The sequence below is a fragment of the Zea mays genome, chromosome 6 (genome assembly GCF_902167145.1).
Source record: "Zea mays cultivar B73 chromosome 6, Zm-B73-REFERENCE-NAM-5.0, whole genome shotgun sequence".
Lineage (NCBI taxonomy): Eukaryota > Viridiplantae > Streptophyta > Magnoliopsida > Poales > Poaceae > Zea > Zea mays.
In genome coordinates, this window is record NC_050101.1 from 122690489 (window position 1) to 122714897 (window position 24409).

At 42.7% G+C, this 24409-nt stretch overlaps 1 protein-coding gene and 1 long non-coding RNA gene across 2 annotated transcripts; both read left to right on the plus strand.

Moving 5' to 3' along the window:
• The first annotated feature begins 8372 nt into the window (after positions 1-8372).
• On the plus strand, positions 8373-10543 carry LOC103629922 (uncharacterized). The gene is made up of 2 exons (XR_554710.4): positions 8373-8770; positions 10148-10543. It is a non-coding gene; the product is annotated as an uncharacterized lncRNA (long non-coding RNA).
• A 7533-nt stretch (positions 10544-18076) lies between these two features.
• On the plus strand, positions 18077-19435 carry LOC100383991 (uncharacterized). Its single transcript, NM_001176603.2, has one exon. The coding sequence runs from the start codon at positions 18133-18135 to the stop codon at positions 19141-19143; it is 1011 nt and encodes a 336-aa protein (NP_001170074.2). The 5' UTR covers positions 18077-18132; the 3' UTR covers positions 19144-19435.
• The last annotated feature ends 4974 nt before the right edge of the window (positions 19436-24409 follow it).

Consider the following 24409-nt stretch of genomic DNA (forward strand, 5'->3'; position numbering starts at 1 on the left):
TCTTCTCTAGAATTTAGATAGCTATCTCATAATAATTAGTGGTTGTGACTCCATGTCTAGGTTGCTTTTTTAGAGTTTTCAGAGCAGTAAAAGAGGTACTCCAAAAATTTGTACTACAGCTCCGAAAACTCCGTGAAGTTTATAACTCTGGAGTTAGGGTGTTTGGCAGGATCTGGCCAGCTTATTCTTGGAGTTTTGCTATAGAGTCATTGTCAAACACGCCCTGAATTTACGTTGTGCTCTTCTAATTGCTTATTGTTTAATTGATTTTTCTCTCTTTCCAAATCAGAGTAGGCAGGTGACACTCAAGTAACCCAAGTAATTTATTTTGTTCATGTTGACCCTTTTTTTTCTTTGTCCTAAAGATTTGTTGAGCATCTCAAACCTTTTTGTTCGTTCCATAGCCATGCACCAACCTTTTAAATTTTGGTATAGAGCCTCCATGTGTACTTACATAAGGATGGAATAATTAGATTTAAATATTCACGTTCATAAATGACCATAACATACTGGTTTGTCTTAACTAAGCACCAAAGTGTGGTGATGTGCAAAAGAAAGCTTGAGAGGCAGGTGTTGTATTTAAAGGTAAGAACATGTATGCAGCAAAAAAAAATTGCTCTTCATAACCCTATGGAGATGTAAAAATTTCTAGAGCATTTGACTACGCCTAAATACACTATTACTAGAATGGAGGACTACTGGTGTGGTGGCTATGGAGATCCAAGCCAACAAGGCATCAGCTTCATGCAGTTATCTAAATACGATATGTTCCACGTATCGTGGCTGCAGCTTCTAGTGAATATATGATTATATGATGCTGATGTATGAAATTGTTTATTTATGCAAATGTATAGCTACGGGTTAACTATAACAATTGGTGAATATATTGTTTGTTTTAATATAATATAATGCCTGTTTGATTCGTTTTTTTAGGAGCTTTTCTGAAAAGCTGGCTATGTGGAGAAGCTGGCTGATAAGAATCTGAGTGTTTGGTTCGGCTGCTGTAGGAAGAAGCTGGTGGTTAGAATTTGAGTGTTTGGATAGCCATATTCTGGGATTGTAGATTCTGAGAGAAAAAATGGAAAAAACGCAAACAAACTTAATAATCATAAGGTACTTACATAACCACATGATTTGTGTAGCACAAGTTATTTATTTACACACACGGATAAGTACCTATGACACTAACGCATTAGCGATAGAATCCCTAAAAGCACTCATGTCTAACTAATCTGACGGGTGCTGCTACTCTCACTGACAACTACGTCATCAACATGCCTACTGCTAGGTACTCGTCAAAGTCACGATCGTGTAGCTCACTGTCCCGAATGAAGTTATGCAACGCTATGCATGCTATAACTATCTTCGATTGCTTCTTCAACGAAAATGAAGGCAAGCTAAGTAGGATTCTCCACTTCATCTTCAGCACCCCAAACGATCGCTCTATAACATTCCTCTGCGTCGAGTGCGCATAGTTGAATACCTCTTTCGCACTAACTAGTTGCCTCCCATGCTGCCATTCAGAAATGTGGTACTTTTGACCTTTGTAAGGTAATAGGTACCCCTTCCTGTTAGGGTACCCAGAGTCAACAAGATAATATTTCCCTGTAATACAAATTTATCAAGTTCAATGGCACAGTTACATATGTATTGTTAGTTGCAAATGAAACAAACGTAGGTTGTTGTCGTACCTTCGGGTGGATGGGGGAACCTATCGCCATAGGTGACAAAAGTATCATGTAGTACTCTCGTATCGTGCACGGAACCAGGCCAACCAGTCACGACAAATGTGTACCGCATATCGAAGTCACAAACGGCTATGACATTCTGTGAAGCGTATTTGTGACGACCAATATATTTGGGTTGCTTAGACAATGGTACAAAGGACGAAAAGTGGCTACCATTGATAGCTCCAATGCAATTCTTAAAATGTGGCCAAAACCGGGACTCTTGTAGTCTAGGGTGAATATCAGGGAAATGCACATCCTTGGGCTTAATTACATCATTCGACATCTTGTATATGGCGTTAAGTACTTCACCAAATTTTCGTCTAATTGTTTCCAACGAGTGACCAAACTTATTTCTTATTTGTCGAAAAGATTAGGGTCCCCATCACGCCCATAGAAACATAGCAAGTGCCTCCTTTGTACTTACTCCATGACTTGCTACAAGGCCATAATTGGTGACCAATGTTTCATGGAGACGACGAAACACAGTACGACGCATGCGAAACATGTCGTAGCAATCATCACTACTCTTTAAGGTTCGCTCAACCCATTATATACCTGTTTCCGCCATGGCTCTTCTTGAAACCCCACTTGACAAGCTCCCCCACATATCCAAAGCAACTAGAGAAACTATGAATTCCTCATCCCTGACGTCATCAGTTTGGTCATTATCAGGCTGCAACATCTGCAAACATAAACGCAAATATACGAACAATAATAAGTGCCAACAATAACCAGTATTCTTGGATCAGCAGTATACCATAGTAGGAACTCATAGATTACAAACGTTGTATCATCATATGTCCAACATGTTTGACACAAATATGCAGTGCTTACACATACAAATGTTTTTATTGCAAATACTACTTGAACTGGAAAAATGGAAATAGTTCTCTGACGGAGAACAAACTCAAACGACGAACAGTTCTGCAAAACTTAAATGACTCACAGTTTTGAACACACATAAACAACGAACAGGACTCCAACCGACAACTCGAAACAGTGACCAACCATGATACCGCTAAGACAAACTTCAGCTCCATCCCACCACTAAGACCTAACTCGACTTCTCTTGCTTCTCGTAAGCCCAGCATAGCCAAGCGTTCCTTCCTTCTTTGGTCTTAAGGGTTGCAAAGACATCTTGATGACATTTGTCTATTAACAATTGAGTCGCAAAGAAATGCAAGTTGCTTCCTTTGATTGCACCATCTTCTATGACTTGTTGTAATTGAGCAGCAACCTCTTTGCGCACTGGGTCGTCGTCAAAGGAGGTAATTGACTTGTTTGATCTAAAGGTCCTGGACTCAAATGCATCGACAATGATTCTCTTGTATTCATCCCTTAGTTCCTTTTTCTTCCTAGGCTTCGGAGAGTCATGGAACACCTTGTGCTTTCCTTTGAGTGTATTGTTGTGGTCTGGTGTGCTGTTTTCACCGGCACCTAAAATATATTCCTCATGACCATCAGATGATGAATTTGCATCCTCAACTCCAAGAACAAGGGTTGTCTCATTGGTGCACACAATGGGTCCAAACATTATCCTAGGTCATCCTCATTCTCGAGAGGGGCAGATTTGAACATAATACACCCTGGCATTGACTGTAGTAAAATTTAATTGCCTAATTTGAGATGTCGAGCAGTAATCCTAATCTGTAGGATGAAATGAAACATAAAGGCTACCTACTTTATTTTGTTTAGCCCACCAATCATATGGTGCACTGATAGATCCTGTATGAGGATCTCGACCAAGTCTTGTGGCCCTTTCATTCAGCGTTTACTATTGGGTGTACATTCTTTTGAGAGTGTCCCACATATTTTTCATTTGATCCCTAGTGTATGTGCGTCCAATGTGTTTCTTAAACTTTCTAATGAGGTTAGCATACCCTTCTGCATTCAAAAAGTGATGTGGCCTGTTGCATGCATTCACCTCTTCTACACATATTTTAGTGTAAATCTTAGCTGCTCTTGTGTCCCACTTTGCTATCACTTTCCCTAATTTCTCCATCTAATCGAACAACAAGTGTACAATTAAGCAACAAGGATTAAGGTTGGACAAAAGATAAAGGTAAGGCACAAGTATGTAGAAGAAAAGGTATTACAAGATCTGCAAAGGAAGCTTTAGAAAACAACGTATTGGTCATGACATAATAATATTATCAAACTAACAGGTACCCTTATTACAAGTTCACGGTCACATGACTACACCCGAGTAGTACCCTTCGTACCCCTTGGAACGTAGGTACAAATAGCCTAAACAAGAGCCTACTCCTAACGTAGGTTGCCTTTCTAAACCATAGTACATGACTCAGTAACTTAGAGCTCATTGTCACTAAAGGATGGCATTTGATCTGAGTCATATTTAATACCCCACATGTTTTCGAAGTGCTTGGCGAAGTCCCAGTCTTCACCGAGGTGTGCTTTAGTAGGGGGTGGTGAGGACAAATTGGAGTGCACATAGTCATCGTCAACATGGATGTTATCATTGTTCACCTCGTCCAAATACTCTTGGAACACTAGAGGGTCCTACTCTAGAATGCACGCTATGTCCTCCAAAGCTACACGGAGCTTGGTAGTGTCAAACGAGTTGGTGCGAAAGAGTATTTCGACAAGGTGAACAAATATGCTATGTCATCGTACATGTAATCAGGGGCGGCCCTGACGGTGGGGCAGATGGGCAACTACGATTTTAAAGGGACCAACTTTAGATATATACTTATATTGGCTAGACTATAATTTTATGATATAATAGTTCAACGCCCAGTGTCAAAGAGTTGACAACTACGATGTATCCATATCTCGATCATATTCAAATATGTTAGAAGAATTTTTTTAATATCAAAATGTAATATGTCCTTATTTATTTATTTGTTATCTGATATGAATATTTTTAGATGTATATTGAGCACTTATATTGGTAACATGTATATATAAAATTAATTAGAAGGGTCTCTAGTTTAAAACTTGCCCCGGATCACTAAAATGTCAGTACCGCAACTGCATGTATTGCTATTCCATTCAATATGTTGCTATTCCATTCACTAAAATTGCATGTCGTTGCAGTGTCATTTGTAACCTATAATAGGTTGTCACCATTTTTCTTAGTGGATCAGGCAAGTAAATGTTAGGTCTATGGAGCCCAGCAGTCATAGACTTTTTTTGGGAAAAGGAAGATATATTAATTTCAAGTGCATTACAACGAGATGAAGCAAACTCTTGAAACAAACATCTCCCGACCTCTGTTCCATACAGAACACACAACACAACAAAATGAGATATCCTTAAGCCAATCATACTCTAGTGACTATCAATCCTTAGACTAGATCCCCACCCATAATCCCGGGAGAAAAACTCCACGAACAAATGTGTCAAATGAAGAGAAGCCTCCATAGCAAGGTCATGTGCATCCGAACGTTGCAGGGACACCCATGAGCGCATCCAGTGCACTGCCGTGAAGATAACCTGCACAGGGGAATATCATTTTTTCTTCTCAAAAATATTAATATTTCTACTTAACTAAATTGACCAGCACACAGCTACTGCCCCTAGCAGAGCAATGGAATGCATTGATTCAGAATAACCCTCAAGTCACAACCCAAACATATGGATTGCACTAGTAGGTTGCGGAATGTTAGATGCACAATGAAAAAGGACCATACTGCTCTGATGAATCTGCATTCGAAAAAGAGATGTTGTATGGTTTCTTCAAGATGACAGAAGCAGTTGGCACTATTACCTATCCAATTGTGCCTAGCTAAATTATCTTTCGTGAGAAGCACGCCTCTATGGAGGTACCAAAGAAAGACTTTGACTTTCAGAGGTGCTCTAATCTTTCAAAGAGTTTTGTTCAGATTTGGGGAGTCCACTTGAATCAGGGCATGATAGAATGATTTCACTGAGAAAATACCATTATGTGTTAGATTCTAATGAAATGTGTCGGGCTCCGGCCTTAGGGTGAGGTTAGCAATGTGAGGAAGTAATCTGTTCCAAGCTACTAACTTGTTCCCTACTAGAGCCCTGCGCCAAGGAATATTTGGTGGGGAAGAATTGAGTACTTCGGCAATAGTGGTCTTTTTAGCTCTAGCGTACTGTAAAGACAATGATATTGGGCTCTCAAGGGTGTAGATCCCAACCATATGGCTTCCCAGAATCGGACATGTGTGCCATCATGTACCTTAAAACCTCCAAAACAGAAAAACTCTAATTTGATCTTCATTAGGCCACACCAGAAATGTGAATCTCCCTGCCTCCATTCCGCTTGGGATAGAGGGATTGATCTAAGGTATTTATTTCGAAGCAATTATTGCCATAATCCATTCGAGTTCAGAAGATTGAAGATCCATTTACCAAGCATAGCTGTGTTTTAATCCTCAAATCGTTGATACCTAAACCACCTTGGTTTCTAGGTTGAATGATTACCTTCCACTTCGCTAGCCGGTATTTTTTCTTATGTTCGTCTCCTTGCCAACTACTCAGGCATCTTTGGGAACGCCGAAGAAAGACACCATATACATTGGCAGGCAAGTGAGCACCGTGTTGATCAATGTCAATTTGCTCCCGATGGAGAGATGTTTGCCTTTCCAACTACTCAAACGCTTCTCAAATCTTTCCTCAACTCGCCTCCAATTCGAGTTCCTCAACTTCTTAAAGTGAATGGGAATACCAAGGTAATTAAAGGGGAATTCTACTGCCCTGCATTTAAAGATGTCCTTATAGATATCTATGTCATTTTGTGCCTTTCCAAAACAATATAACTCACTCTTGTGGAAATTTATTTTGAGGCTAGATAATTGCTCGATGGCATATAGTATGAGTTTCATATTTTGTGCCTTTTCAGGATCATGTTCTAAAAACAATATAATGTCATCGGTGTATTGCAATATGGATAAACCTCCATCGACTAGATGGGGAACAAGATCACCCACTTCCCCTTTGAAATTGGCCCTTTTAATAAGGATGCCAAGCATATCTGCCACAATATTGAAGAGTAGAGGAGACAAAGGATCTCCTTGTTGAAGGCCCTTCTTTGTCCGAAAGAAGCGACCGATTTCCTCATTCACATTGATGGCAACACTTCCTCCCGAGATGAAAGTCTCCACCCATTTAATCCATTTGGGCGAGAAACCTTTCAAGTGGAGGGCTTGAAAAAGAAACAGTCATTTCACTTTGTCATACGCCTTCTCGAAGTCAATTTTGAGAAAGATTCCATCAAGGTTCTTCTTATGAAGATCATGAACAGATTCATGGAGCATGACTACACCCTCTAGGATGTTACGTCCTCGCATGAAGGCCATTTGGGAAGGACTGATTACATTGTCTACCACCAAATTAAGTCGACTGTTTGCCGCTTTGGTGAAGATTCTGAAAATGTCATTCAGAAGACAGATAGGTTTATACTGTTGTATCAAATTAGCCTCTTGAACTTTAGGGATAAGTGTGATCACTCCAAAGTTAAGGCTAAAGAGCAGCGGTTCCCCTAAGGACAAATCTTCAAACATTCGCAACATGTCATGTTTAACTGTTTCCCAAAAATGTTGGTAAAATTCTATTGGAAGTAGTGTGATTCCTGGTGCTTTGTTATGTTCCATCCCGAAGATTACTTCTCTAATCTACTTTTTTTATGAAAGGAGTAGTTAGAAACACATTTTTATATCGTCTATCCTTGTCTCCATCATGCTAAAGTCGTTCACCTCTGGACTACCAAACAACTCTTTGTAAAACATTGTTATATATTCTATTAGATTTTCTTGTCCCTCAATTTTTTTTGTCCATGATCAAGGGGGGAAATCCTTTTCTTCTTGCTTCTTCCGTTGGCAATCATATGGAAGTATTTAGTATTACAATCGCCTAAGAGGATATCCTTTGCCTTAGCGTGTTGATAATACCTATTTTCTTCCTCTCTTAGGAGCTTTGCTAATTGGTCACATGATTGCGCTAAGAGATTTTGCTCATTTTCTGATGGGTCTCTACTTTCTGCTTCTATATCCAAGACACTAAGGCCCTGTTTGGAATTGTAGTATTTTTGCAGTTTTGAAACAATACTATGGTATTTGATGATACTATAGTATTGGAGCTCAAAAAGTGTTTGGTTTGTAGAGTCAAAACTCAGTTTTAAATACCATGGTTTACCCAAAACTGCGGTATTTTTGGAGTTTTTGAAACTACACTCAGGACCTCAGTTTTCTTCTCTTCTCTCTACATATACTTTGTTTTTACAATAGAACCAAACAGATCTCGGTTTTGAACAAAACTGTAGTTTTATTGTGGTAAAGCAATACCGTAGTATTTATGTCATGTACAATTGTAAACTATAGTATCTCAAAACTACAGTATTTTAAAACTGCATTCCCAAACAGGCCCTAATTGTTTCTTGGATAGCTGATTTCTTCTATTTATATTGTCCTCTATTGTTGATTGCCCACCCTATAAGATGACGTCTCATAGAACTCAGCTTGTTGTTCCATTTTTGGACATAATTTTTTCCCTTTACCGGACGCTTCCAGATTTCAACAACTATTTTATTGAAATCCTCAAAAGTTAACCAACTTAGTTCTAGCTTGAACTTTTTGTTTTTACCTATGAAAACTGGTAATCCCGTTTCTAGGAGGAGAGGGAGGGTATGGTCCGTTAGGCCTTGTTTGTTTCGGCAGGGAACAACTGGGAACTGGAAGTAAACCACGTGGAATGGCTTGCTCTGGAATGGTTCCCAGCCCATTCCCGGTTTTTACCCCGTTCCCGTCCCAGGAAGCTGCCCCCGTCTGAGGTCGTGTCGAAATAATCCACAGAGCACGACAACTGAAGGCGGCGCAACAGCAGGGTTGCGCACGAGCAGCGACGACAAGGCAGCGCACGAGCGAGTACAGCGGCTGCAGCACGGATACAGCCCTCCCTCGCCCGCCCTTCGCTCTGCGTGGCTCCCTCGCCTCCGGCCTCCGCTCCGTTCCGCGTGGATCCCTCGCCTCCAGCCAAGTTCTTTTCAAGATTCAAGTTCTTTTCAGAGACCCATCCCTTGCTGTACTGAAGCATATTCACTAGCCTACTTTGAGGTAGCATTTACAAAACTTTGAGGTGTTTGTGGTTCATTGACCTACTTTGATGAATACTTGATGATAGATAGTTTGTTGTTATTAGTAAACAGTATTTGCAAAAGAATAATATACAAGCAATTTCTTGGCAATATCAAACATGAACCTCAGTAAAGTTGGCTTTGATTATTTATTATATATCGGTTTCAGAAATCAGGTTACAATATTACGAAGAAATTATCCATTACAAATATGGTTTTTACATGTACTTCTCCTATATTAAAGATGCCTGAATTTTTAGTTGATTTCAGAAAATACTCTTATACAGTCAACTAGTACAAATAAACTGTTACATTTGTGATTTGTTATTTTTCTTTGTATCATCATTATACATTGAAATTTTGAGAGGAAGCTAAAATTATTGATTACATGTAGTTTGTAATTCAATGCTGGTGAATTGGTGATTGGTTAGTTAGAGAAGATCTTCAGTTTTCTACTGAAACCGTGCTAGCAGAAGAAAACCTGGTCACCTTGGTCCATTTTATCATATTTTTTTATATCAGGTTCTAAAATTTTTGCAATAAAATGAATTAGTGTGAAGTCTTGGATGATTTAATAATTTTATGTGCACTGAATGTGAGTCCTGTTGTTGTGTTCTTGCCTGTGTTCTGGATATAATCAGTGACTGACAGCTGTATTTGCAGTTGTCTCTGTACAAAGAATTAGTCTATTTTGGAGGTTTTTACATAGAATTAGTCTATTCACCAACACTCATCTGTATTTGTAGTTGTCTCTGTACTTGTAGTTGTCTCATGATACTGATGGATTATCTAGTCCTTGATCACTGTTTTTTCTATACTTAGTGAATAGGACAACTGGCAGCATAGTTGTCAGGCATTTCGTTCCTGTCTAGTTTGCATTATGACAATTTATGTTTATTCACCAAACTGGACTTCCTATTAGCTAATATGTCTAAAGTGTTAGTACACATTTTTGTTTCCCTATCATATATGTATATGTTCATCTGGTCACAAATCATAGCTTGGTCTCTATGTTGCTTTATGTCAGCATTTATTTATTAAGCTTGGTAAGGCATTATACCATAAACAATAGTAAATAATTCCAAAAAAAACATCTTTACATGAAGTAAGTTTGTAACAGATAGATGAACAAATTATACAATTTTGAAGCAAAACAACAAAAAATACTCCTTTACGATTATAGTACTCCTTTTTAGCAGGTTTCTCCATACTCACAAATTAATCGATCACTAATAGTATTTATAAGTGATTTTATCTTTCTAAATAGTACCCGAACTCTTTTTTTATTTTTTCTTAACTCCTAACGTGACCGTCCTTGCTTGTTGGATTTCTTGGGATGCTACATTTGGTCATCAAGGATATGGTCGGCAGGATCAAAGTCATACTGATGCTGAAAACTGATGTGTGAATTGCTGCTTGATAGCAGTTTTTTGTCTGAAAACTGATGCTGAAAAACTGAAAGCCACTTCTCTGCCTGATAAGATCAAATACAGCTGCTCTCTTTCTGTAAGCAGTATTTTTTTTTGTTTGTCAAAACTGAAAGCATGCAAGCCACTTATTTGTTTGTCAAAACAGCTGCTATATTTGTTTGTCAAAATGGCTGGAAGCAAGTCACTTCAGCACTTATATTGGTTAGATTGGCACCCATGCAGAACTGAAGGTTTCAGTTAATCATGTAGAGCCCTCACAATTATCATTGTCCGTGTATGAAGCAGAATTGAAGATTACTGACATGCACTTGTCATTGATATCAGCTGTGTTTTCGGATTGTTCTGATTGCGGATGAAAGCAATTGCGGTTGTTTTGGTTGATGTTTTGATTGCTGGCTGCTGGGGCTAACTGAACAAGCAAAAAGAGAGACAGGGAAACTATTGAATAGGTAATTAAACCACACAGGGAAAGAGTGGCAGGAGGGGATCCATTGAATCCACTTGTGGATTAATTCTACCTAGGGATTAAATCCATGCCAGGACCTGCATGAGCATGATCGTCCGCAGAGATTTTCTACTAGATACGTCGTTGCCCAGTTGGATCTTGGATGTCCCTCTCCTCATGACGATCAGACGATGCCTTTTGAGCGAGGCGGCAGCTCCGTTGGAACGCTCCACGCCAAGGGACAACTTGACATAGGAATGATAGGATTACTGTGCTAGTCTGCTAGTAGACAATAGACATTGATCCGTGCGATGCAATGCACGCGTGACACCCCAATCACGGTCCACTGTCCCATCGCGCTACCAGCTGGACGCCTCTATCTATTCTTATTTAATTCCTCACCATTTTGTTTTTTTTATCTGAAAAAGATATATGATGGCTAGTGAAACGATCTTTCTTCTTGAGATAATGGACGAGTATTAGGGCCGTTCCTGTGGGGGTGCCGAAGGTGCGGCCGCACAGGGCCCCCAAAATCAGAGGACCCCCTAGCCACTAGACGTTAGCACTTTTTTTCTGTTAAACCTATCTATTCTAAACACAAATACGCAATGAGCGATTCGTTATCAATCTGTCTCGTTTAGATTGTTAAACTAATGTCTCAATGGCTTATCAAATACTCCATTTGTTTCAAAATAGTATTTGTTTTAGCTCTTAATTTTTATGTTTATATTCAACTAGATGATGATGAATTCACTAAAGAAGCAAAACGAATTTTATTTTGATATAGAGAGAGTATTATTTACTATGCACATGATGGTTGCATCGTCAAAGAGAAGCTTTTTAAAATTGAAATGTTTTTGTGGACTATTTATGGTCAACAATAACTTAAGAGAGGTTAAATGGCTTGGCGATTCTATATATCGAAAAAAGTTGTTGTATGAAATTGATCTCAACGATATAAGTGATGACTTCGTATCACAAAATGTTAGAAGTAAGTGTTTTTTACTATATTTTACATTTGTTATCTTATAAACATCAAAAAGTGCATAATAATTTTTATACGTCAAATATTCGATATTGTATATATAATTATATATATTTGTGTGTGGATAGATCCTCCATATCGGATTTTGTACTGGGCCCCTGAAAAGTCAGGAACGGCGTCGAGTATCCACCGTTGTTTTATCAAACAATTCGAAATTTTCTTTTATCCGAGTTCATGACGGGCATGCAGATTGCAGAAGAGCGAAGTTGTAGCCTGGCTTGGATGGCTGAGTCCAAAATCCAAATGAAAAACCGGATATTTGGTTTTGGTGACAGCTTCTTTTTTTAGTGTGTTCGTTTCATATTAAAGCCAACTATTTGAACCGTCAAACGAATATGTTGAAGGTGAAACAATAGATTCGAGTTCAGCAGAAGCTTTATATAGCTTATTATCCTACTGGCTGACTCCTGTAGCCACCAAAAGGCACTTGGTTGGACCTGCAACTGCCGCGCTCTAGATTAGTCTCCGATCCATGATTGATGTCTAGGGTCTATGCCCATCCATCCGACCATCCCCTGTTCTCTGAAATTCAGAATGCGAGAATTTTTTATATTTAAAACGCAAGCCTCTATATTTGATATGCAACTAGTAAACCTTTCGCAATTTGACAACAACTAATATGCAAAAGATAGCAATGTGCCCTGATCCTCGATTCCCCGCGAAAAATTCCACCATAGAAGATAGAGATAAGGAAACTTGTACCCCTGCAGGGATGTAAACGTGGATGAGAATGGGAAAGCATTCCTAGTATCTCCGCGGGAACTCGTTAAACTTACATCATGATGATGTTTTTAATGTAATATTTAATGATAAAAACAAATAATTATCTTGTCAAATGATCACTTGTTGTACAAATGTGTTCATTTTGATGTACACATAATGTTTTTTACATATGACAATGTGTATAAGTGATAATGTTTTGTATTAATAACAAAGAAACTATGTCCTGATTATAATTTAAGCAGGACGGGGATCCCTAATGGAGATTTATCCCCGCGGAGAATGGGGATGGGGAAGAAATGCTGCACGCAAGAGTTCGTGGGGATCCCCATGGGAAACTTTGTTCATCGCGGTAACGGCAATGGTGAGCTAAAACCTGATGGGGAATTCCCCGTTGTCATCCCTAAGCTAGGTCTTATGCGCAAGCGTGCAAGCGAGTTTCTTGGTCTGTTAGATCATGATCCAACTGTAGACATATCTGTGTTTTGTTAGGGGTTTTCTATAAATTTACACAAGCTAGTGTTCGAAGGGTTTAAATGTTAAACGTGATATATGTCTGGATCATGATTTCGCTTCCATGATTGCACATAAGGCTAGATTGCATATTAGTTGTTGCCTCAGAGATTAACCTTGCACATATGAATTGTTCCAATTTAAGAGACTATAAAGAATCTCTCTTTTTGTACTTTCAAATATCTATTAGGGCATGCAAAAAGACAAAAATACCCTTGCCTCTTAACAAGTGGTCTAGATGCCCACCCGACCCCTTGGTCCCTAGGTGTCCATGCACTTTTTCTTCTCGACATTTCTCTGTCTTGCACAATCTCCTTCCTCGAAGTTCTCTAAAACTAAATTTTTGTACATATCTAACATATTCGGTCAAAATCAATGCAAACAAAGTGTAAATTATAGTTAATTTTTTGCATAGGCAATAGAACCAACAAGACAATTTAGTATATAGGTTCACATAGACAGTACAACCATTTAGGCTCACAAAGGTTCACATAGAGACAAGAACCATTCAGCCTATTTAAGACTACAGAATCACATATACAAAAGAAGTATCTTGATAGCTAGGAATCTAGAACAATATAAAAGTCTTATAGCTAAAAGGATCAAGACGCCTAAGAGAGTGGTGAATTAGATTTCTCTAAATCTTCTTTTACAAATTAAAACATATAATCAAGACCACTAGTCAACTGTTTATCAACTCTCAAGTACATCACTAGGAAAACACTCTTCCTCACTCTTAAATGGTTCCTTCAGTAGTTAAAATAGGTCAGAGGGCCACTGGAGCCCCCGCGTTGTCCTTCGCTTAGGCGACACGGGTGGCCCCCAAACCCTAGCGTCGCCGCCCCCTAACCCTCCCTCCCTCGCCGTCGCTGGTGGAGTCTACCGGAGGTCAGTGTGGGCCCCAAGGATGGCGACAGTGGGACGTCCTTCCTTCGATTGGTCTCATGTGCTCAAATGTGAGAGGGTTTCCGTGTTGGGTGGATTAGTCATGGTGCGACGGTGGGTGGGCGCGTGCAGTGGCGTTATCTAGGCAAACATGGCCCCCCACGTGGGTGTGGCGCTATGCGCGCGGGCCACATGGCTCGACCACATCTTGGTGATCCACGAGCTCGGTCACTGCCTCTAGGGCGGCTTTAGCGTGGCTTCCTGCTCCAAGTCATCGTGTGCGAACTCGTCACCTCGCACTGTCAAAACGGGGAAGAAGATGCTGCCAACCAACAATTTGTGGAGCTTGGAGGCCGAGAGGAGTCGGGGCGGCGACAGCTGCGGTCTGGTCCTACAGTGGTGCTCTGAAGTTGGGTGGATCGGCGGCGGCTGAGAGCACGTCAGCTTGGGGTTGCGGTGGCCAGCGGAGTGGTCCTAGTGGCGCCTGCTATGGTGCATGCGCCGGCGCCTTAGTTCCACCGCATCGCGGCTGCTGCTGTCATGTCTGGTCAGTGGGGGTTCGACGCCAGGTGTTGCGGGCGGCGAGTTGCAAGGCACTCACGTCCGACGACTACTAGCTTCGGTGGTCACGTTTGTCGGGGCTAACGGTGACTGTCGACAACGGCTCCGGCATGCGGCAGTGTGTCGCACATAGCATGGTGGTGCCCGATTCTGTATGCCCAGTCGGAGGGGGTGGCGGCGAACGCAGCTTTGCAGCTGATGCAGTAGTCGGCGCGTCGATGCCCCTCTAGAAGGGTTTGTGCGGGGTGTTAGGGCAACGATGATGGCGGAGGTAGTTTGCTTTGACCTAGAGTCTTAGCCTGATGTTGTGCTAGGGGACCTCTTGGGCGAAAGCCTTGGCGACGGTGACGCCAGTGAGCGCCGCTTACCCTATTGAGGATGTCACATTCTCCAGCACTGTCTTCCATGGGCAAAATCCTAGGCCATCTTGGACATGCGACAGTAGCATCCATGACGTCACTCCCTTCCTGAAGGCATCACTATTGAAATTTCATCTCAGCCACAACGTCGCCTTTTGGTTCATGCTTTCGCTTCTCGATGTCCGGTATGCGGCATGAAGTCGAAGTTGCTACTTCAGGGGATGCGACTTGGCAATGATGACATGAGGCAACCCTCCTTCTTTGTGGATTAGATTGCTTCAGAGGTTGGGCTTATGCTGAGAGCGTGGGATATCTCGAGGCTTGGCAACGACGACGCACCACGATCTTCCTCCATCTGTGACAATGTTTGGATGTAGACGTCGTCGGGTTATTCTTTGGCCATGTATTGCCTGTCTTGGGGAGTCGGAGCTGCTCGTCCTTTGTGTTGATCTCATCAACAATGACTCTGGATGGGCTGTATGTGTGAGGCTGTCGTTGTTTGGGTTGCTTGTGCACCATATGTAGGTTTTGGGCTTAGATTTCTTTAAAATTGAGTCAAATTCTTTTTCTTGACTCATTACGTTTAAAAAAATAGGCTAGAGATCTAGAATGAACGAGATGGGATTATATTTATAACCATAACCATTCAAATAGCTATTACAACTCTAGACAAAATTTGCATTCTGCGGACCATTAGAAGATCAAGCGTTGGCCATTGACTTTGGTCCGGTCAGACACACCCGTGATAATAACCTCAATGTATCAAATATAGCCATTAGAGTTACTACGTGAAGTGTATGGTCTAACACCCTTCTCGGACCAATCTAATGCTCACCAAACCTCTCTGGTCACTCTCTTGAGAACATCGAATTGGGGCCCAATGGCCAGATGGTCACCCTATTCATAAGGTATGGTGCTCCTGTAGAAAGAACTCTAGCTACTACAATTGCACCATTTGGTCCAATGATCCTTGTCGGACCAGTCCAACGCAAGCTATAACCTTTTCGTCTAATTTTGTAGACCATCAGACTTATGAAGATGTTCACCAAGTGGTATAATCATGCATCCACTAGCATTCCACACCATACTTACCTCATTAGATTCATTTAGGTCAAGCTACTACTTCTTACCATTTTTTATCATACGGTCAAAGGAAAAACAAAATCATAAAACTACTCTAAGTGTCTCTCAACTTCAATGGATATTTAGAACTAGTCCATACTTGACCTTATCACCCATCTTTGGGAATTGAAATGACTTCCATACTTACGGTCAAAGGAAAACAAAATCTTAAACTACTCTAAGTGTCTCTCAACTTCAATTGATAATTAGAACAAGTTCATACTTGACCTTATCATCCATCTTTCGGAATCGAAATGACTCCCATTCTTACGGTCAAAGAAAAAACAAAATCCTAAACTACTCTAAGTGTCTCTCAACTTGAATTCATATTTAGAACTAGCCCATACTTGACCTTATCATCCATCTTTGGGAATCAAAATTACTTCCATACTTAGGGGCATGAAAACCATTGATTCCCTAAAGAATCACCATTATTGTAACATAATTTAATCTGCATCTGCAGAACACGCGTTAGTCACAGTAATTGTGTGTTGTCATTAATAATTGAAACCACTAAAGGTCTAGATTCTTTCGATAATATTGTTGCAGAATAGGATTTCAATAACATTGTTCTAGAATTATCTACACATCGATCTTGCTTCCCTTCCTTGGAGCGAGCTTTTTTTAGACCTAGCCTCTTCCTTGGAGCGGTCATACTATTACTAGCCCCATCTCCAGTTCAATTGAAACCATAGAAAGATGAATTGGTTCAGTACGTGAACTAAGATAAGCTCATACATGTTAAAAAAGGCTGAACCATTCTACCTTTTTATCACTGCTCTAGGGCTTGTAGTGATGTGATTTATCTGTCCAAGTTCCACCACTGTTCATCACATCTGGCTAAAAAAATTTAGGGTTCTTTTGGATTGTAGGAAATATGTAGGATTTTTTAAGGAATACTATTCATATGGAACATTTTCATATCCTTGCATTTGGTTCATAGGAATTATGCACTTCATTTTCATAGGAATCTTTTTATATGTATGCAATTTTATAGGAATTTTAGCATCTACCGAAACATCTTTGTAAATTTACTATGCACTAAGTATGATAAATTCTCCCTCATGAGCCACTATGAATGCGTAGTGCAAAAAAAGGCTAGCTGTTTAGTTAATAAAAGACATGTCCTATTCTTAGATTCCTGTATTTTTTTCTATGACCCATCCAAACAAATGTTTATACAAAAAATCTATATTCCTAAGTTTTGCAATCGCTACCGTATGCTATTCCTATGTTTTTCTATTCCTATATTATTTTTATATTCGTGCAGTTTAAAAGACCCTTATGCGGAAGGCTCGTCCAGCCAGCCAGGTGCACAGCGCCACAGCCCGCTGTCAATACCCATACAGATATGCAAGCGTAATTTGGCGAGTGGCCGGCGGGCGCCGCATCAGCCATGGCCCATGGCTCCTGGGATGCCCGGCCGGTGGGCATTATTGGATCAAGTGTCACGGCGTTGCCATACTATATGATGTATAGATAATACCTAATGGTGACTCATCCTCTAGGAATCTATTGATCCCTATCCAGCGCTAGGGCACAGCTGCCGAAATCTATTGCTTGCTGCTGCTGCTTGGATTACGAACCATATCTAATGACGATGCCACCACCGCCACGAAATAAGGTTGCATGCTACGAATATTATCCGTTCATATTCGAATTTGATCCGTCTACTAGTAATATCTGTTTGTTTCCGATATGATTATATTTGAAAAGAACCAAGCCAACAACCAGGTTCAGCTTCCCTTCATTAAAACACACCAATGAAAGACATGTTAAACATGTCGCGTTCCTGCGCCCCAGCTGCACGAACGCTTCACATTTAACATTCCAGATTCTGGTGGTGGGGTTGGTCAAGTTTATGTTCGAGCAGCACCTGGATCAATTTGTTTGGGATAGGTTTCCGTATAATAAAAACAGAAACCACCCATCGCTGTGGCTCGTCCCTTCGTTCGCGGTCAGGGTCGCCGCGCTCCCATGCCAATCCAGCTGTCCCCGAATTCCAGTTGATCTCCGGTCACCCGGAGTTGATCAACACCAGGAACAAGTGCGTCCCGATCCCGGTCCCGGCCCGGGGAAGGCGTACACGCGCAGGTCGTCCTGCTCCTGAATTCCTGATCCACTAAACATTGGTGAGCTCCTTTTTTTTGTGGTAGAGCACTGGCATATGCCTATAAAAGGTCAGCTCCTGGCCACTCTAGACCGCACCCACACAGCCAGTAGTGCTCCACTTGCTAGTCCACTCCTCTCTCAGTCGAGGCAATGGCCTCCGCTTCCAGTAGCTTCCGCCTCGCTCTGTTCTTGGTTCTGCTGGCGTTTGTCAGCTTGGCACGGCACGCCACGGGGGAGGCCAGCCCGAGCAGGAGGCTCATGGAGCTGTACAAGCCGCCGCCCAGCGATCTCCTAAGGTACCACGACGGCGCCGTGCTGAGCGGCGACATCCCCGTCTCCGTCCTCTGGTACGGCCGCTTCACGCCCGCGCAGAAGGCCATCGTCACCGACTTCCTCCTCTCCCTCTCCGCCGCGCCGACGTCCCCTGCGCCTTCCGTCTCCCAGTGGTGGGGCACCATCGACCGGCTCTACCTATCGAAGGCGGCGGACGCGGCCGCCGTCGGGAAGAGCGGCGCGCACGGCGGCGGTGGTGGCAGGAAAGGCGCTCGGGTGGTCCTGGCCGGCCAGGTCTCCGACGAAGGGTGCTCGCTGGGGAAGAGCCTGACGCTCGCCCAGCTCCCGGCGCTGGCGGCCGCGGCGCGCCCCGCGAAGGGCGGCCTCGCGCTGCTGCTCACGGCGCAGGACGTGCTGGTGGAGGGCTTCTGCATGAGCCGGTGCGGCCACCACGGGTCGTACGGCGCGCGGCCCCGCGTGGCGGCGGCGGCGTACGCGTGGGTCGGGAACCCGGGCACGCAGTGCCCCGGCCAGTGCGCGTGGCCGTTCCACCAGCCGCCGTACGGGCCGCAGGCGCCGCCGCTGGTGCCGCCGAACGGGGACGCGGGCATGGACGGCGCCATGATCAGCGTGGCCAGCATGGTGGCCGGCGCGGTCACCAACCCCTTCGGAGACGGGTTCTACCAGGGCGACCGCGCCGCGCCGCTTGAGGCCGCCACGGCGTGCGCGGGCGTCTACGGCAACGGCGCGTACCCCGGCTACGCCGGCCAGCTGCTCGTGGACGCGGCCACGGGTGCCAGCTACAACGCCAACGGGGCGCGCGGGAGGAAGTACCTGCTCCCCGCGCTGTACGATCCCGACACGGCTGCCTGCACCACCTTGGTTTGAGCAAACGCGCGGCGCCGTGTTTTGGCATCTGTCACCGTAGGTGGGCGGGGATACAGTGAAGTGATAATGCGCTTGTGTTAGGCGCATGTATATATATAATAATTAGATGGATACCCGTGCGTTACAATATAAACATATAATACCATGATATCATATATATGTTCATATGTTGTGCCGCTAATCAAAATTTAGCAATCTCTAGAACTTGTGGTAGTCATACTACAACAACAAAATTAAGCCCATGAAACAAATATAGTAGACGAGCTCTATATAAGAAATATTTTGATACATCTCTGATGACCACTCAATTTTAAAAGCAACTTGTAAATATTGTAAAGAAGGTTGAGCTAAAAACCAGCAAACTGGAATGCTACCTACAGTACATTTCAACAGGCTTAATAAATCACTACCCTGGTTGAACAAGCCTAATTTTGGCCACTTCTAATAAACAACCATATATACAATTGTGTGCACTCTCCAATAATTTTCACGAGGTATATATTCTGACCTCGTTCGATAATCTTATCCAAATGCCAACAAGGTGGGTGAATGAGGAGCACAAGGGCTATGGACATTCAGAGCAAAGCACACAGGATACATGCACCCTGAGCATCATAGCAATCCAATTGTGGTTCCTACTTTTTTATGCACCATACCTAGAAATAGAAGACATGCACCTTATCAGCAACCAATGGCAGTATATATTATAATAAAAGAACTCTAAAAGTCTCATCAGCTGAAATACTTTATGAACTATATGTAAACTGGGAGATGGAGGGAATGATGGGAGTGACAAATACTTTGATCCAACTTAAAAATTGCAGCAGTAATAAATATGCTCAAAACCTTCTTAAATACTCCAGCATAAAAAATATCACTTGGTGCTCCACCATTTCAAGCAATAAGGCTCTCTCCAACAAGGTCATGTAAAAGGTCATGTTCGATATATTTAACTCACCGAGCTCGCCCCTACACCTCCAGCAAAGTCTTCTATCACATCCTTTAAAATTTGGCGGCCTCTTCTCATCCTCTAAATGTAGCGGCTCCTTCTACAATTGTAAAATTAATTGTCTTGCAATTTGGCAATGGTTTTGTCTGTTCAATATTCAATGCCATTTCAATGGTAGTTTACAATTGTGCCTTAGCTTCAAAAACAGATGGCAAACATAAGCCTCCCAAAGAGGTGCAGGTGCATGAGCTAAACTTAAAATTTGTTTTCAAAAGAAGATGGTTCAAATTGAAAAGAATGATTTGATGGCGTATTTTAGCGAAACAGAGAGATAAAAAATGACATGGCAACTACCATGTTAACCAGCACTGATACAACACTTTATAGTTCACACATATATCTAGCTGAAGTTGTTGCAAATAAACATAGCACTTTATAGTTCACACATGTACCCAAAGGACTGAAGCGAGTGCACAACTTAGATATGGATCCGTAGCTTTGGGGTTGTATTAATAGATAAAAGACGAGGAATGACATGATCAAATAAATACAAAGTGTCGATATAGAGTTATGAAAACATAGCACCCTTATTACTATCAATCATCTTAGATGTTATAGAAGCTTCGCAGGCATCAGCTCAAAAAGAATGGGACAAACAAAAAATAGACCTCTAGAACAAACTTGTTATCACTTCTGTAGAGCTAAATGAGCAATGTGGCTAAACATTTGAATGAAAGCAGAAGCTCTTAGCATATCTTGTTGTTTGCCTTCCCAAAGAGAACCTATCCATCTCCAGAATGTATGAAATGTATGAAATGCATGATATGCATTTTAAGCATGTGATAGTTAGTGATAAAACTTTGCTATCTGCCAATAGTACCTTCGTTTGAAAAGAATAATACAGTAGCAGGTTATCTTGGATTATTCTACAAATGATAACTAAAGATTAAAAAAGGCAGAGAGTTCTTCCTTATAACTATCATCAAGAGTAAGTGATCAAAACCTGTCAGGATGATACTCTAGTATGAGGTTATAAAGCTGGACAAAGAAATCATGTAGATCCACATTTAGTGCCTAAAGGTGGCTCCTCCAGACGTTAAACACAACTATGTAGCAATGCAGACATGCTGAGGCATACAGTGCATTATCATTGGGAATTTTATCTTGTTGGTCACTATATCCAGAACGCTCATTGAGGCAAGATATAAGTTCACCCATGAAATCTAAATCAATTAAATGTGAAAATTTTCCTAAGCCCTTGAAGGAAGGAGTGAGAACTGGGTGTGAGCCACCAGGGGAAACATTATTCATAGTCATTAGACAGTTTAGTCACCTAAAGCATAGTTTCTGCATATAAATTCTTGCAAAAGCAAGCCAACTACAGCTAAGCATCAAAGTTTTGATTGCATGTCACTTAGACTACCCTCTGTAGAAGCACATAAAACTTTCCCTATCAAACAGTTTAAGAAATGAGCAATAACTGACCCAATAGCACGATCTAAACTTTGCCTCACTATATCCTTGAGTAAGAACAAACAATTTAATTGATATACAAGGAACCAAACATGAACATATAGGTAATAATACGACTATGAGGATTGAGCAGTTTAAGGTCACAACAATGTTTGGATAAACTAGAGCCTGCCTTACAAAAAACAAATATACTTGGTTGGCATTGTAGCAGTGTGCTGGATGACTTTGGTGGATCAGAAACCAAACATGGATAACTATCTAATAATATGGTAATGTGAATTGAGTGGATTAAAATATCATGGTGTTGATAATTGGAGCATGCCTTACGAAAAACAAATGTACATGGTGAATATCTCCCTATAAAGGAGAAAGAGAGCTAATGACAGTGGAACCAGACTATAAATCTTTTTTATAAAATAAAGAACACAGTACTGCCGAAAAGAATTAAAGTGTCAAAAAATGGCGATAACTATTACCTTCTCAAATATTCATATTCCACCAGTTTCACCAGCACTGGTTTCATGATGTTCATCTCTTTCATTGAGATAAATCAAAGCACAAAATATTAATTTCATCTTACTAAGTTCATTCCCTCTACAATTAGAATTGTAGGTGGATATAAAGACGGAGAGTAAGATGACAACAATATGGTGTGGAACTACCTAGTGAAGTTAGGGGTGGTGCAGTTGATGATGTTGTCATGCTCCCTATCCATCTCCAAAAATGGGTAGTTCTCGCACCCGTTCTGCCTGAACTGCACACAGCACCCCAAAGAGCAATCAAATTCAAACATGTGAGCATGTGAAGGCAGCCACCATAATCACTAATGCTACAACTTGCAATAGGTATTCAATGTTACAACACAAAAAAATAAAATTTGGCACTGATTGGAATCGAGAGGGGCAATAAGCTAAACCCTACCCGCTATTGAGAACGGACAACACCACGCACTGCACGCAGGCATCAGCCACGACCTCCACGACGTTCCACGTCCCAGCTATAATTGACTCGATGACCTCCTCCTACCAGGGTTGAATGGAAAATGGAAAAGTTTCAGTTTTAATCTTTGTGCTCATATTGTACACAAGGGAAAAGATTCAGAAAGTGTTGTACCAAGCATTATCAAGAGGAAAAGTTTCTTGCTATCTTAGAATCCAAATGAACATTCAAATATCTTCATGGCTTGATTCCAGATCCATACATCCATCCCAAATCGGGGCGTGGGGGTGTCGGGGCAGGTGGGAGATGGGGAAGGGGATTAGTGGTGTCGTTCGCGTCGCCTACATCACCCTGGTGTCCATGCTCTCGGTCCCCTCCTCGCCGTTGTCCACGCTCTTCATCGTCGTCTCCTATTGTGCCACACCGTAGGTCCCATCATCGTCGCTACTACTCCTGCGCCTCACCTAGTCCCACTCCCAGCACAGTCAACTGACGCCATCGAGGAGGATGCTGAAGACGATGGGCACGCCACACATGTAGGTGACGTGGTGGCGCGTGATGATGCGGTAGATGTCGGTGGGGCGCACGTCGCAGATGTAGGTGTTTACACTGTCACATGCCGCCATGCCCAGGTGAAGGTCCAGTTATTGTAGTGGAACATGGGGAGCGTCCAGGGTAGACAGGCTCACCCTGTCGAACACCTGGCGGGCGTAGGCGAGGTGCGTGGCGAGAAGTCGGTGAGGAGCGGTCGTCCTCTCTGTCTTCTTTGTCATAGTCATTCTCAGCGTCGGCACATACCCATGCAGGCCTACAGGGCCGACGACTGATTGACCGAGGCCAAGGCTGTCGGGTGGACCTAGCCTGGCACACGCCTGTGGAGGCCAGCAGGCCTGGCGACCGAGGTCGAGGCCACCGCGCCGGAGGTGTGCCTCGCCCGGCACATGCCCACGGAGGCTAGTGGGGCTGGCGACCGAGGCCGAGGCCACCACACGCGGATGTGCGCCTGGCCCGACACACGCCCGTGGAGGGCTCCATGATGAAGCTGGTGAACGGTGCTTGACCACCACCTTATTGTCCTCTTCAACCGCCTTCACCTCCTCATCTGTCGGTGCTTGAGCGGGCGACAAGTCAATTGGCATTGCTGCGGCGCAAGCCATACGCATCCGCTCGGACCCCATGCTCGCGAAGTGCGACGGGGGGGCGAGGGGGGAGCGAGGCGAGGCGGGCCCCTGGTGGCTACAGGCAGGGGTAAGCGAGGCAGGGGAGCGCTTGGCACTGAGCATCGAGGCAGCGGATGTGAAAGGCTAGGGTTTACATACGATGAGTTAGGTACTACAGCGGGTTGATAGAACTAAGTTGGACGGTCCAGATGGACGGTAGGCAGAACCAGATCGATGGTCCAGATCGATGGGAGGCAGAACCAGGGATGGCAGGCTACCCCTTGCAGCCTTAATATAGTAGTATAGATATATATAGTCTGTGACAGTTGGGTTGGCTATATGTAAAGCAGCTCCAACGGACTAGCTAAAACAGTGTGTTGGCTAAAAAAAGAAGAAAACATATGAGAAACTCGTTCCAACAGAATGGCCATCTGCGTCATATCTTTATATTGCTTGGTATCAAGATTCTTTTGCTCGACATTTTTGCCTAGGCCAGCGCCTCGCCATCTTCCCCTGCACACCCTCCCGCCATCTCACGGACTTCCGCTCCCACACTATCTCCCAGGCTTCTAATCTTCTGTGGTTTGGTCTATTTCCACGTTTGGTGGCGTCACACGTGGTTGTGCTCCCGCATACACACGTGCCTTGTCGCTGTCACTTGTTCTAGTTCCGTCCTCCGCGTGCTTGATGACATTGTTATGTGCCTGACTTTCTCCACATTTCAGTGTCAAGATACACAAGTCAT